The 15,000-nt window shown below is 35.5% G+C and overlaps 1 protein-coding gene across 3 annotated transcripts in view; it reads left to right on the top strand.

The window, feature by feature from the left end:
- Positions 1 to 15,000, top strand: part of LOC144967052 (synaptotagmin-7-like) — a 684,381-nt gene that overhangs the window by 655,193 nt on the left and 14,188 nt on the right. For all 3 annotated transcript variants that reach the window (XM_078903835.1, XM_078903834.1, XM_078903836.1), the window contains one exon: positions 2,064 to 2,178. In XM_078903835.1, the coding sequence (XP_078759961.1) occupies positions 2,064 to 2,178 (115 nt within the window). The remainder of the gene's footprint in view (positions 1 to 2,063; positions 2,179 to 15,000) is intronic.

Here is a 15,000-nt window from a genome sequence, read left to right as displayed (position 1 = left end):
GGGTTAATCTTATTCCTTAGCCTGTTGATGGATGTATATAGGCATGTAAATATTCATGTATGTTTGTACATTTTGTCTGTCATTGCATGTTCCATCTCGAAGTTTAACACATCGTGTAAACGTCACATCCTGTTTTATTTATATATTATGTTAGATTTTTGAAAATATAATAATAACAATCCTCTCTGCCCCCGTAAATGTGACCCTTCGCCTCAAAACGGTATTAAGTCGGGCTGGTTAAGATGTTAAAAATTGAATTTATAGCCAGAAATATCAGACTTGTATTGAGTTTGTATGTTTTATTGAGGAGAATGGATACCATATTTTAGGGTGCTAATGCCAACAAATTATATCTTTGACCAGTTTAACATTATATTCGGTTTCTAAGCATCTGGTTCGTTCCGACATAATACCGTTTTGAGACGGTGGGTCACAAATGGTTACGACAACAAAAATCAATAGGCGTCCACTTTGGCGCTGCATCCATAAATCATAACATTTAATAGATCGCCTAATCCGGCAATCTCTCACAAGACCGTCGGCCTGAGATAGAGTCGGACCATTGAGTCGGACACATCCGTTCAATGACCTTTTTGCTCTTGACCGCACCAAACATCACTCAATTTCGCGCGTGCTATGGCGTGGAGAACTTTTTTTCTTCCTGTGTGTGTGTGTGTGTGTGTTTTGTTTGTTTTTTACTTTTTATTTGTTTGTGGGGGGGGGGGGTGTTTGTGTGTGTGTGTGTGTGTGTGTGTGTGTGTGTGTGTGTGTTTTGTTCTGGGTTGTTTTATTTTTATTTGGGGGGAGGGGGGGGTTGTTCATTTTATTTTTGTTTTTGTTTTTTTTTTCTGGTTTTTTTTTTGGGGGGGGGGGGGGGGGGGTTGGTTGTTGTTTGTTTTTCGAGCTGTTTTTTTTTTTTTAATTTGTAGTTGGGGGGGGGTATTGTTTTATTGTTCGTTTTTTTTGTTTTGTTTGTATGTTTGTTTTGTGTGATTTGAACAATAACAAAAAGCAACAGACATCTATTTTGGAAAATGGTTTCAATACAAGACTTGAAATCTAAGGAGTCCGAGTTTATCAAGGTTTCCGTTGCTTGAAATGGGCAAAATATAGAGTTCCATTCTAGATAGTCTTTTGATAGGACTTTGGTCTATGGTCTAACAACATTCTCAAACTTAGAAACAGTAACAGTAATATGCTGATTACTAATAGATTAATATATGTGCGGCTATGTGGTCTTGTGGTATGACACTCGCTTTCGGATTGGAAGGTCCTGGGTTCGAGCCTTGCTCGGCGCATAGTGGAGTCCTTGGAGAAGACTCTTTAATCACATTTCTCTCACCGTACTCAGGTGTAAAATGAGTACCTGGCCATCAACAGCATTGTCTCTGTCCGAAAAAATTATAATATTATCGCCTTACAGGCGTCATGTCTTGTCCTAAATATTAAATGTTGCTGTTGGACAGGGACCTCTTGTAAAGCGCTTTGAGCACGTTTTGTGGATATTGCTCTATATAAATGCTCAAATTAAATGCTCAATTTAATAGAGTGATGGAGGAGCGTGACAGCACGTAGCTTGGAGACATGTCCGTTTGTAGGTCATGTTGGGTGATGTTCTGTATTCTGGGTCGGTAGCAGCTGTGTGGCCTTGTAAGTAGTGACATGGCATTCCCTCTCCAATATCCAATCAATTTATCGACTAAAACTATGACTATTTGTTTAAATCTCTTTTTTTTTTAAATTTATCTATTGAATTGGGATGGGGGCGAATTATTTTCTTTGTTTTGTATGTTTGGGGTTTTTGGAGGGGTTGGGTTTTTTGTTGTTTTGGTTTGTTTTTTTTTTTTGTTTGTTTGTTTTTTGTTTGTTTGTTTGTTTACATGGTTTTATTTTAGAATTCTTTTTCTTTTTGTTATTTTTTCTTTTGCTTTTGTTTGTTTTTTATTGTTTTATTTTTGTGCCTCTTTGTTGTTTTGTGGGGTATAGATATGGGGGGAGGAGGGAGAGGGGGGGGAGTACTTCATTTTGCATTCTTCAACATTGTTTTGTTTTCTTTCCCCCAGGGTAAATTGGGTGAATTACTTCTATCGTTGAGCTACCAGCCCAATATAGGGCGTTTGACCTTGACCGTGATGAAGGCTAAGGATCTCAAGGCCAAGGACATTACTGGATCTTCTGGTAAGTGTTTTTCAACGAACAAACTCGTATTTCAAACTTGAGATGAAGTGAGTAGGAAAGCGCCAGAAGACAATAGAGAATAAAAATTTCGCGGCGGTGATGGGGGTTTGAACCGGTGACCTACCAGTAAGGTCGCGGGTTCAAGATCGTGGATAGCTCATACGGTAGAGTCACGCTGTCCCCGACCAGGCGGAGTTGTCGTACCAATAAGGTCGCGGGTTCAAACCCCCATCACCGCCGCGAAATGTTTATTCTCTATTGTCTTCTGGCACTTTCCTACTCACTTCATCTCTTGTTGTTATCAACATAAGTGCCTGCTCCACTCACTTTTCTTAATTCAAACTATATTTTATGTATACAATTTTATGTTTATATCACTGTCCTCGGCTACATTGAAAAAGGAACTAAATGACGGCGTGAATGCTAAGCTGCAAGAAAATGATTTTTAATTCTCTCCTTACCAGCCATTTTCAGGATTTTCCCCAAAACTTCACACCCAACTAACGCAAAATTGGATTTTTTATCACTCTGACACAATAGCAGTAAGTTCTTGCCATACATAATTTCTTTAGCAAAACATGCTCTACAACACATTGTTCATTTTCTTTAAATTTTATGATGTACAAAAGAAATTTGAACAAGAAAAATGTTGGTTGTATCGTAACGAATGTGACGATTTTCCTATAGGTGGTATGGAGAGAGTTTAAAAGAGAACAAAAAACTAAATACGGAAAGTTTTGGCTCAAAAGCCTCTTCTTCGATCGACAACAAAATCATGTATGACGTAAATAAATAAATCAGCAGATGATGACATCCAGAAAGACAAGAAGAGTCCCCAGTTTGATTTCAAATCAAGCATGTTGTTGTTGTTGTTGTTGTTGTTGTTGTTGTTGTTGTTGTTGTTTGCCTCTAGTTTTGATGGATATCTAGAAGAATTCATACAACACATCGCTAAATTTGTAAAACATAGGAAGTTTTTGAGACTTTGGCAAAAGGGTTGGGTTTTTTTTGGTTTTTTTTGTTTTTTTGTTTTTTGTTTTTTTTTTTTTGTTGTAACATTCGACACAGAGATAGAGACATCAATATTAATTTATTTTAAAACACTAAAGGTTTTGTTTTCATCGGTGGTTTTGGGTTGGGGCTGTTTTGTTGTTGTTGTTTTTTGTTTGATTTTTTCTTTGGGGGGGGGGGTTTGTTTGTTTCTTTTGTTGGGTCTTTTTTTTTTTGTTGTTGTTGTTTTTTTTTTATTGTTTTTTGTTGGAGTTTTGTTTTGTTTAGTTTTTTGGTTTGTTTTTTTTTTGGGGGGGGGGTTTGTGGTGGGAGGTTAAATAATGAAAATGTGTCCAAACCCTGAGGCCTGCTATCAATACTGCTATACTTTGAAAAAAGAAACAACAAATTTGAAAAAGAAATTCGACCAGAAAACTTGCCCTTCAAATATCGATCGATTAAAATCATCCTCGGTCCAAAATTCTCATACTTGGTACTTCAAAGAAGTTCAAGGTTTGAAAGGTTTCCTTTTGTACTGGATGAAGGTCATTATAGTCACTCAATTTGAAAAACGAGTTCCGTCCAAGATTTAGAAAATTTGTTTGGGTTTTTACAGAGTATGGCAGAATGTGCGGCTATGTGGTCTAGTGGTATAACACTCGCTTTCGGATCGGAAGGTCCTGGGTTCGAGCCTCGCTCGTCGCATAGTTGAGTCTTTGGAAAAGGCTCTTTACTCACATTCTCTCACCGTACTCATATGTAAAATGAGTACCTGGCCGTTAACACGTTGTCTTTGTTCGAAAAATTATAATATCGCCTAACAGACGGCATGTCCCGTCCTACATGTTAAATGTTGCTGTTGACCAAGGACCCCTTGTAAAGCGCTTTAAGCACATTTAGTGGATATTGCCCTATATAAAGATCAATTTCTTTTTCTTTTTTTATGGTAAATTAATTAAAGTTCTTTAGATTTTGGAAAAGGTGTGACAAAGCTTCTATGATCTTGTCCAGACTATTTCGAGCCTTTGAAGAGCAGCTCAACCTCTAGTATTTTATTTATGCTAGACTATCACTTTTCTATTATTTCCTTAATTCGATTAAATGTGACCCATTGCATCAACACGGTATTTAGTCATCTTCACGAAAATGTCTTTAAAACTTATAATAATCAAAAATAGGAAATTAGACTTATTCGCTTTTTGACTCTTTCTTTACCGACCAGTTTTAGTATAACCAAAGCTAGAGGTGCCTAAATGAGCCAGTAAAATGAAGAGAAAAAAATAAAGTGAGTAGATGTGACTCATATATAAGGGAACAACACAAAACTAACAACGTTTCGGCCCTTGGGCTTCGTCAGGAGACACACATACACAAACACATACATATCCTCTCCATTCCCTCTCTCTCTCTCTCTCTCTCTCTCTCTCTCTCTCTCTCTCTCTCTCTCTCCCCCTCTCTTCTCTCTCTCTCACTCTTCTCTCTCTCACATTCTTTCTCTCTCTCCCCCCCCTCTCTCTCTCCCTCTCTCTCTCTTATCTCTAGCCTCTTCTTGCATCCACACTCGACGCCCTTCCTCACATTAACATTGTTTCCACATTTGACGAAATGTGATATTTTGTAAATTTACATATTTGTGTATGTGTTTTCTGTCTCCTGATGAAGGCCAAGGGCCGAAACGTTGTTTGTTTTGTGTTGTTCCCTTATATATGAGTCACATCTACTCACTTTATTTTTTTACTCTCCATTTTTAGTATGTTCCCCAAATGGCATGTCAATACGGCAGAAAAATTGATTTTATAAACTCATTTCTAACAGCATGCTAACCATTGTTTTGTTTGCAAACAAGATCTACAATTCAACATTAAGTTCTTATAAATCAAACAAAGATCATTCTTAAATTCTGTCATGTACAAAACAAATCTGGATTAGTCCCTCGTAATGACGCATTGTAACTTAGTAACTGGTTCTAAACTATCCTTATGAAATACTTCTCCGACGTGCATAAAAGTGTATCCAGAGGAGAAAAACATTGTTAGTCTGATCATGTTTTGACTCTTATACATTCTGATCAAATACAAGTGAAAGGTTCTGGCAGCATAATAATAAAAAATACAGATTTTTTGTTTAGAACAAGCTACTGGTTGCTGGGCGGACGTGACATCAGACTAATGAATCTATTGTATCGTAACAAATGTGACGATTTTCCTGTAGTTGGTATGAAGAGGTTAAGAGATTATATTATCATTTTTTCTCAATGAAACTCAATATGTCTTGTATTTTTTCTAAAGGTCCAGTTTTCATATCTAATCACTTAATATAATACCGGTTTGAGATCATTGGTTACATGCTTATGTAATAGCAACATTTGGACCTAAAAATGATTAGAACAACCAGATTTGAGTATTAGAGTTGGCCAAAGAGTCAAGTCGCTGACGACTTAGTCATAGTATCCCAGAATTCGTCAGTCAGACACAGACGGATGTGAAAGATTAATCTTTATTATCATTTATTATTGGTCTACAAAATAAATTATTTTTATCACTACCGTTATAGAACTATTTTATATCTCCTGGGGAAAAATGATTCAAAGTCTGATTTCAACCCCGAACGGCGGCATTTGGTCTAAACAAGAAATTCATTACTTTTTATTTTCATGCTCGAGAATTTCATATGCTTGTGATCAGAATGTGTAAAGTAAACATGATCAAATTCTTTTTTTCCTCTGATACCTTTATGCTGCCGAGAAAATATTTCATACGGCGTCCCCTTGTTCGATAGTTTAGACCAGTGTTACTAAGTTACCATGCGTCATTAGGAAGGAAGTGACGTTACGATGTTGAAGTATTGCTATCATAAAAACAAATACGACCATGCACTAGCTAAAAGTTTTCGTCTAAATTTTTTGGCCAAAATGTTTTACTTTGAATATTGATAGATTAAGATTGACCCATAACTTGTAAAAGAAAAAAAAGTCTTAGCCGTTAATTTTCAACTCTTGAGTCTTAAGCTTGAGACATTTTTTTACATTCGTGGGGCCATCTTGAATTTTATTTAACATCGATTTTTGAAGTATCTAATTGTTTTCTGGTCAAATTGTAAATTGGCATTTTGTCAGAATACGCCACATAGTTATCTTCCTTTTACATTTCTTTAAATCCCTTTTTTTCTTATGGAATAATTCGAAGGTAGTGTCCTTGTTGAGTCACTAGTCTTAGTCACGGGGAATTATTGAGAGAACTCTGTGGTTGCGCATAGCTCTTCTCGCGACACATGGTTCTTCTAACTTTTCCGCGAGACGTCAAGACTATAGGCGCTTCCATCAAGGACACTACTCTTCCGCTAATCTCATTCCCTAAAAATATGTAGCCAATTCCATGAAGCAGATTGTAGCTCTGCATTATAATCAGTTTCTTTTCTACCATATTTTTTTCTACATTTATTACATAATATATAATATAATATTGTAGTCAAAGTATTTCTGGATTAGATTTTATTTTTATATTCTGTGTTATCCGTCGGCGTCGAGATGTTTTGTCACACGATTGCTTAACTCATCAATCTAGTGACTTGGTACTTCAAAGTATAAATGACATGAATAGATGTTTTATCAACTCCTTAACTTAATCTAAACATACCTTGGATACTTCGCTATATTGTCCTAAAAAGAAATAGGCGTGGTAAAAGTAACCGGTAATCGATTAGTCGTGTAGGTGAGTGAGTAACCCCTCGTGTTTTTGTTTTTAAGGTTTTACGGCGCTTGCAACACATTTAGGTTATATCAGCGCCAGTAAAAAGGAAGAAAATGGGATAGTAAGAAGTTTAGAATTATAATTAAAGCACCCAAGAAAAGTAAGACATAGGGGAACTGGGACAAATAGGGATCAGACGAGATTCCAAGAGCACACCACCAATGTAATTAGTTTGTGATCACCTACATGTCTCATCCGGACATAAGCACAAAATCCAGCAAAGAGGAATCACTCAATACTTACATTACATTAAATAACAAATATAATAATACAAACAGAGAGATGATTTACAAGGAAAAAAAATGTCATCTCCCAAAACAATAACTATGCATTTGACTGTTTCCCTCCAGCTAGGACTCCGCAGGACAAAACCAAGTTAAATCATTCCAAGACAAAAGCAGAAAGCATTTTGAAAACATGATATAAGGGGATAGAAGACACAGTATGTACCCCCTGCCCTATGGGAGGTCAGGAACCCACCCAGAACTCTCTCCTTACCAAATAGTTAGGATACAACATAATACAACCAACATTTTTCTTATTCAAATTACTTTTGTACATCATAAAATTTAAAGAAAATGAACACAGTGTGTTGTCGAGCATGTTTGCTACAGAAATTATGAATCGCAAGAATTTTACTGCCATGATGTTTGAATGTAATAAAATCTATTTTGTGTGAAGTTGGGTGTGAAGTTTTGGGGAAATGACTGGTAAGGAGAGACTTAAAGAATTAAAAGACAGAATCCGACTATAAGACGTGTTATAGCCTAAGGGAATGAGATTAAGCGGAAGAGTAGCGTCCCTGATTGGACGTCACCCATAGTCTTTGACGTCAACGGCGGAAAAGTTATTAGAGAGAGAACGCATGCGTTTCGTCCTCGCGAAGCGACACAACCAACATGACGTCTCTCTCTAATAACTTTTCCGCCGGTGACGTCACAGACTATGGGTGACATCCAATCAAGGGACACTACTCTTCGGCTAATCTCATTCCCTATTATTTTGAGTGAGAAGTCGATGGCAAGTGGTAAGTCACTGGCAATTTGATCGAAATATCCTGGCTTTTTGAATAACTGTGAAAACAATTGGAATATAATTTTTCTTTTCTTACAACTATGGAGCGTTACAGCTTTAGGTACTTATTTGGTGTCTGAGTAGACGGACTTTTAAAAGATCGTGCCGTATTTGAGTTGGGTTTTTTTTAAAGTATAAATCGTAATTTGTTAACCCATAATTAGCATGGATACATAGAAACGGTAGGGGCTCCTGAAGCCGGTGATCGTGAAAATATAATAAAGAGTGAAAATGGAGAGGCTTCGTATGTATGGGAACAAAACAGACAATGTGCGTTTCGGGTACAAATCCTTCGTCAGCACAACAATACACCATTTGTTTTCCACGTTACTTTTGGACATTGTGAACTCGTTTTTGTGTTGACTTATTGATGAGTTGTTTTGTTTTTGTCTTGTTTTGTTTTGTTTGTTTGTTTGTTTTTTGTTGTTGTTGTTTTTGTTTTTTGTTGTTTGTTTGTTTTGTTGGGGATTTTTTTTTGGTAGTTTTTCAGGGGAGGGGGTGTTGTTTGTTTGTTGTTTTTTAAATGTTTTTTTTGTTTTTGTTTTTTGTTTTTGTTTTTTTTTTGGGGGGGGGGGGGGGGGGGGGGGTGTTGTGATGCAAGCGAAATTCACAGCGGAACTAACACCAGTGCCTGCTCCCTAAATTGTAACTTTGATATTCTATTCTCCTTAAAAGCGTGTCATATCAAAACTCTAAATAAATGAATTGATAAAACAATTTGTATCTATCATTTTAATTTCAGGGCGTTTCTGGTTTGGTTCCTGTGGTAGGTTATATATTTTTTTTTTTTTTGGATCTTTAGAGGACCTGGTTTTGAATCTTGTTAGAACGTTTTACAAGCCCTTCCTCCACCCCTACCCCTACCCTACCAAATCGCCCCACCCACCCCTCTATCCCCCCAAATCCTCTCCTCTCCTCACCTCTCTTAATTTCACGCCCCACAGTGCCTCAATAGGACATAGCTACACGGATTTAGTTACACAATAGAATCTAATTTTTTCCAGAGAAACAGGACCAGCATCTCAGATTGGGGGCCAGGGTTACAAAATTGGCATTTTGAATGCTAGTCCACAAAACTTTGCGTTTTTTGTTTGTCTTAGTTTGTCTTGATTTGTTTGTTTTTTTTTTTTTTTTTTTTTTTTTTTTTTTTGTCTTATTTTATGAGTTTGCTTCTTAATGTTTTGGTAGGTGGAGGGGTTATTTTTTGCCATTATGCATAGAAAAATTTAGTTTTGGCATTTTGGCACTTGGCATTTTTTCTAAGATCATTGAAATGTACTTATTCGATAGAAACATTACATTATATATGTATATATATTGGACTGGAACCCTCAGGGCAGAAGATCAAGGGGAAGGCCACGAGGAACATGGAGAAGAATTAAAGAAGCTGATATACAGAGAAGTGGTAAGACCTGGAACGAGATAAAAAAGTTGGCTCAGGATAGAGAAGGATGGAAACTGTTTGTCTGGGGCCTATACCCTGACCCAGGGGGTAAAAGGCAATGATGATGATGATGATGATATATTACCATATAACTTATTAGGCAAGATAAAATATCATTACATCAAAACTCTTACTCATCGCATTTTGGCATTTTATAAATGACGACTTTTCCATTATTAGCAAAAGCAATGTGCATTCCTGATTTGGGTCATTGTTAGTTTCTCAGGAACGTGCTAGGTTTGTTAGATTTGACTTGTTATTGATGAAACAATAGGATTCAATAGTCTGATGTCACGTCCGCCCAGCAACGAGCAGTTTGGTTCTAAACAAAGAAAATCGGTACTTTGTATTCTTCATGCTGGCTAGAACTTTACATATGTGATCAGAATGTATATGTCAAAACATGATCAGAATTATGTTTTTCTCCTCTAGATACACTTTTGTGCTCGTCGGAGAAATGTTTTATAAGGGCGTCCGCCATTGTTCCGATAGTTTAGAACCAGTTACTAAGTTACTATACGTCATTACGAGGGAAGTGACATCATGACTGTTGAAGGTTGTTAGCACTGGTACTTTTTCTTTACTTTCAATTGCTTTGAGTCGTGAAATATTGGAAATTCTATGTTAATGTATGCTTATTGGCATTTGTCTAAAAGTAAACTTTTGACTTGAATTGAATTAAATATATACTTTCGGTGGTCTGATATTTGAGGGGTTCCTAATAGGGAATGAGATTAGCGAAAGAGTAGCGTCCCTTGATTGGACGTCACCTTACAGAGAAAACGTCATCATGGTTTGCGCATGCGTCTCTCTCGTCCTCGCTTTCGGTGAAGTGTCTCATACCGCTTTCACCGGAAGCGAGGACGAGAGACGCATGCGCAAAACCATATTGACGTTCTCTCTCTTATAACTTCTCCGCCGGTGACGTCCAATCAAAGGACGCTACTCTTCCGCTAATCTCATTCCCTATACAGTCCTATTATTTTTCTTTGTGTCAGGGAATAATTTTCTACCCCACCTATTTCAGTTTTATACTTTTTCCCATTTATTTAGAGTTTCACCGTTTATTATTGGTCACCCTTGCGTTTACTGTCACCAAAATCATCTTTCTCTTTTCCCCTCCTATCCTATTTATCTATCTATAAATATCTACTTTCCCTTTTCTCTCTATCTCTCTGTCTCTCTCTCTCTCTCTCTCTCTCTCTCTATCTCCCTCTCTCTCTCTCTATCTCTATCTCTCTCTCAATCTATCTATTTATCTATCTATCTCTCTCACTCTCTCTCTATCACTCTCTCTCTATCTATCTATCTATCTATCTATCTATCTATCTATCTATCGTCTATATCTATCTATCTATCTCTTCCCACTCCTCTCTCTCTCTTTCTCTCTCTCTCTCTCTCTTTTTCTCTCTCTCTCTCCCTTTCTTTCTTTCTTTCTCCCACCTCTCTCACTCTCTCTCTCTCTCTCTCTCTCTCTCTCTCTCTCTCTCTATATATATATATATATATATATATATATATATATATATATATATATATATATATATATATATATATAAATTTAAAATTAAAAAAATTAACGCTTCTGAGTTGAGTGATTCCACACTATTAATCTGGGGTCCCGTCAAAAACACAACAACAGTGATAAAGTCTTTGCTTCGCACCGGGAAGGTACTGAGGTCGACCACCCGCCGCACAGTAAGGCCTTTAGCAAGTCACCTCGCCCGAGCTGAGCTGACTTTGCAGCAATGCATCACGGCTGACGCCCAGGGTTATTCTAGACTTCCCTTTGAATAGACTCTGAAGGCAAATTAACGATAAATAAAGGGAATCTTATTTTTTTATATTTTATTTATTTTTATTCTAGTTCCTTACGATTCCTTACAAAACCTCGTATCTCCAAATCTTTTGAATGGCACGTCGTAATTTCCTTGTCTGATAGAATTAACTCATGGTTGTTGTCATCTAGATTTTACCATACAAATATCATAAATTTGACATTTCACCCCAATATTTAATATAATATTTTGTTGTTTTTGTTGTTTGTTTGTTTTGTTGGGGTTTTTTTGGGGGGGGGGGGGTTGTTTTGTTTTGTTTTGTTTTGTTGTTTTTTTTTTTGTGGGGTTTTCGGGGATTTTCTTTTGGGGGGGTCCACTTTTTCTTGCACTTTTATGCGTTTTTTCTTCTTTTTTGTGGGTTTTTTTTGTGTAATTTCTTTTTTGTTTTATGTTTGTTTGTCGGGGTTGGGATTTTTTTTATATTGTTTTTTCGTTCTTTTTTTTTTCTTGTTTTTTTTTAGTATTGTTGTAGGCATATTTGTGTCTAAGTGCACAAAATATTTGTTTTAAGTATTTGATCCGAGATATATGTTTGTGCATCGTTAAATCTGTGTATGTTCGAAACGAACACAAGATGCTTAAAAGCCGAATTTAATCTTAAACTGGTCAAAATAATTAAATTGTTGGCATTAGCACCCCAAAATATGGTATCCATTCTCCTCAATAAAACATACAAACTCAACACAAGTCTGATATTTCTGGCTATAAATTCATTTTTCAACATCTTAACCATCCCGACTTAATACCGTTTTGAGGCGAAGAGTCACATTTTGTTTCTTTGCTTTTGGAAAAAAAATTTACGAATATTTTAATTTAAAATGCTTATTTAACTGATCAACAAGGCTGGAATATTTCTTATCTACCAATTATTATTTTTTTTAATTTTTTTTTTTTTTTTTTTTTTTTTTTTTTGTGATTCTTTGTTTTTCATTTTGACAGGAGAAATGTTTATACCAAATATCAATAAATTAAGAATTAAGATTCTGTAACTTAAGGCGATTTATTGAAGTCTCCGGTTTCAGAATTCGATTCTTGACAAATTAAGGGACATTTTCCTTCATCACATCGTTGATTTACGTTTTAAAAATTATCATGTTCAGATTTTTTAACCCCCTCCTTCCCACCCATATGAAAATCGTCACATTCATTACGATGCAGCCAACATTTTTCTCATTCTGATTTCTTTTGTACATCATAATAATATTTGAACAAAAATGTTTGCTATAGTTAAGTATATTAATTAACACTGTGTTGAAGATCTCGTTTAGCAGAAAAAGAATATGTAGCTATAGCAGGAACTAACAGGTTTTGTGTTTGAGTGAAATAAATTAAATTTTGTATAGGTTGGGTGTGAAGTTTTGAGGGAAATCCGGAAAATGGCCGGTAAGGAGAGAGTTAAAAGTCATTTTGTCAATAGGGAATGAGATTAGCGGAAGAGTAGCGTCCCTTGATTGGACGTCACCGGCGGAGAAGTTATTAGAGAGAGAACGTCATTTTGGTTTTGTGCATGCGTCTCTCGTCCTCGCTTCCGGTGACAGCGGCATGAGACACTTCACCGAAAGCGAGGACGAGAGAGACGCATGCGCAAGACCATGTTGACGTTCTCTCTGTAAGTTGACGGCCAATCAAGGGACGCTACTCTACCGCTAATCTCATTCCCTCTGGGGCTGTGTGCTCTAGTGCTATGACACTTACCTTCGAGTCCGATCTGAGCACCGCATAGTTGAGTCCTCGGAAAAAGCTCTTTATGTACCTTCTCTCACCATACTAAAGTGTATAATGAGTATCTGGCAGTTAACAGTCGAAAAAATAGATTGCAATACCGTCTATCACGCTCCATGTCTCGTCCTGCAAGTTAAGTGTTGCATCACAGAGTTTACACGAGCTTATTTCCTGTAAAATTTATTTATCATTTGTAAAGCGCTTTGAGCACGTTTAGTGGATATTGCGCTAGATAAAACCTCAATTTTCATTTTTTAAAATTTATTTTAAACGATTCAAAATGAAGAATAGGATATGAAAGGCTTGTCCAGCAAAAAAATACTAACAGAAAAAAAATATGCATTTTCTTTGAATAACTTTAAGGTGCATCTTGCAAAGTTTATTATTTGTGGGGTTTTTTTTTCTTATATGATTATATCTGGGGTTTTGTTTATCTTTTTGCTTTTGCTATAGTTATTGGTTTGGGTTTTTTTTTTTATCTTTTTATTTATTTTCCAATTTAAAAGTACGGATTATTTTTGATTGTTTTATAAATACTTGGACAACGAAATTAACCCGTTAACTGCCGGACTCGGAAAGACACGTATTCACAAATTTGGTCAGAAGACTCTTTCTTCAGATATTAAATTTAAAAATTAAATTATGCCTTTTGCGCCACGATATCATAAGATATTGTCGCCTAGGCATTCCACGAATGAATATAGATAACTCATCAAACAAGATGTCTGATGTCAACAGGAATCACCCATGTTGTCCAAGTGAGCACATTGGGGGTTAATAATCTTGCTCAAGGAAAAAAACGAAAGTGCCTGAAGTGGGGCTCGAACCCGGGTCATCCAGGTCACAGTGCAACCCCTCCCCCCCCCCCCCCCTTCTTCAGATATACATCGATTTAAATGACTCTCCTCTTGAAAAAAAAACTCTCAAATCTGGGACCCCGCGAGGTATTTTATAGCTCCAGATTTGAGAGTTTTTGCTAAGAAGAGGGTCATTTAAATCGATCAATATTTGAGGGACGAGTTTTCTGTCCAAATATGTAAATTCAGAGTACAACACTTAACTGTTTAATCTACTGCTTTTCTAAATTTCAGGAAATTCAACTTCTTAACTTTTTTTAAAACTTGACATCATTTTTATTAGATAAGATTTTTTATTGAAGATTAACTGTAATTTTTAGCTCTTTTTATGAAAATTTATTTTGCTGTTTAAATACAATCTTTGTTATTATAATTATTATTATTATTATTATTATTATTATTATTATTATTATTATTATTATTATTATTATTATTATATTATTATTATTATTATTATTATTATTATTATTATTATTGTTGTTGTTATCATCATTATTATTATTATTATTATTATTATTATTATTATTATTACTGTTGTTGTTGTTGTTGTTGTTGTTATTATCATTATTATTACTGTTATTTTTATCATCATCATCATCATCATCATAATAATAATAATAATAATAATAATAATAATAATAATAATAATAATAATAATAATATAGTAATAACAATGATAATGATAATAATCACCAGCATCATCATCATCATCATCATCATCATCATCATCATCATCATCATCATCATCATCATCATCATCATAATCATCATCAGTATTATTACCATAAAATATATGTCATTATACTTCTTCATTTTGCCATAAAGATACAAAGACACATACGCATACAACTCACTCCTGCACCCACACACACACACACACACACAATATATATATATATATATATATATATATATATATATATATATATATATATATATATATATATATAAACAATATACATATACACATACACACAATCATAGACTCAAATAATATGAAAACAATTCTGAAAAGGGGATAAGGGCGGGCCATTATTTCCTTGAAAATGGAATCCCGAAATGAGGTCCCGAAGGTCGGCGTCGGGTCCTGATGGTCGGGATTGAAATCAGTCGTATTGAATTCATGTCCCGAAGGACCCGATAATGTT

The sequence above is a fragment of the Berghia stephanieae genome, chromosome 3, assembly GCF_034508935.2.
Source record: "Berghia stephanieae isolate SIO BIC M18660-M18661 chromosome 3, UCSD_Bste_1.3, whole genome shotgun sequence".
NCBI classification, from domain to species: domain Eukaryota; kingdom Metazoa; phylum Mollusca; class Gastropoda; order Nudibranchia; family Aeolidiidae; genus Berghia; species Berghia stephanieae.
Note: the sequence above shows the minus strand (reverse complement) of the source record. Positions and strands in the feature narration are given on the sequence as shown.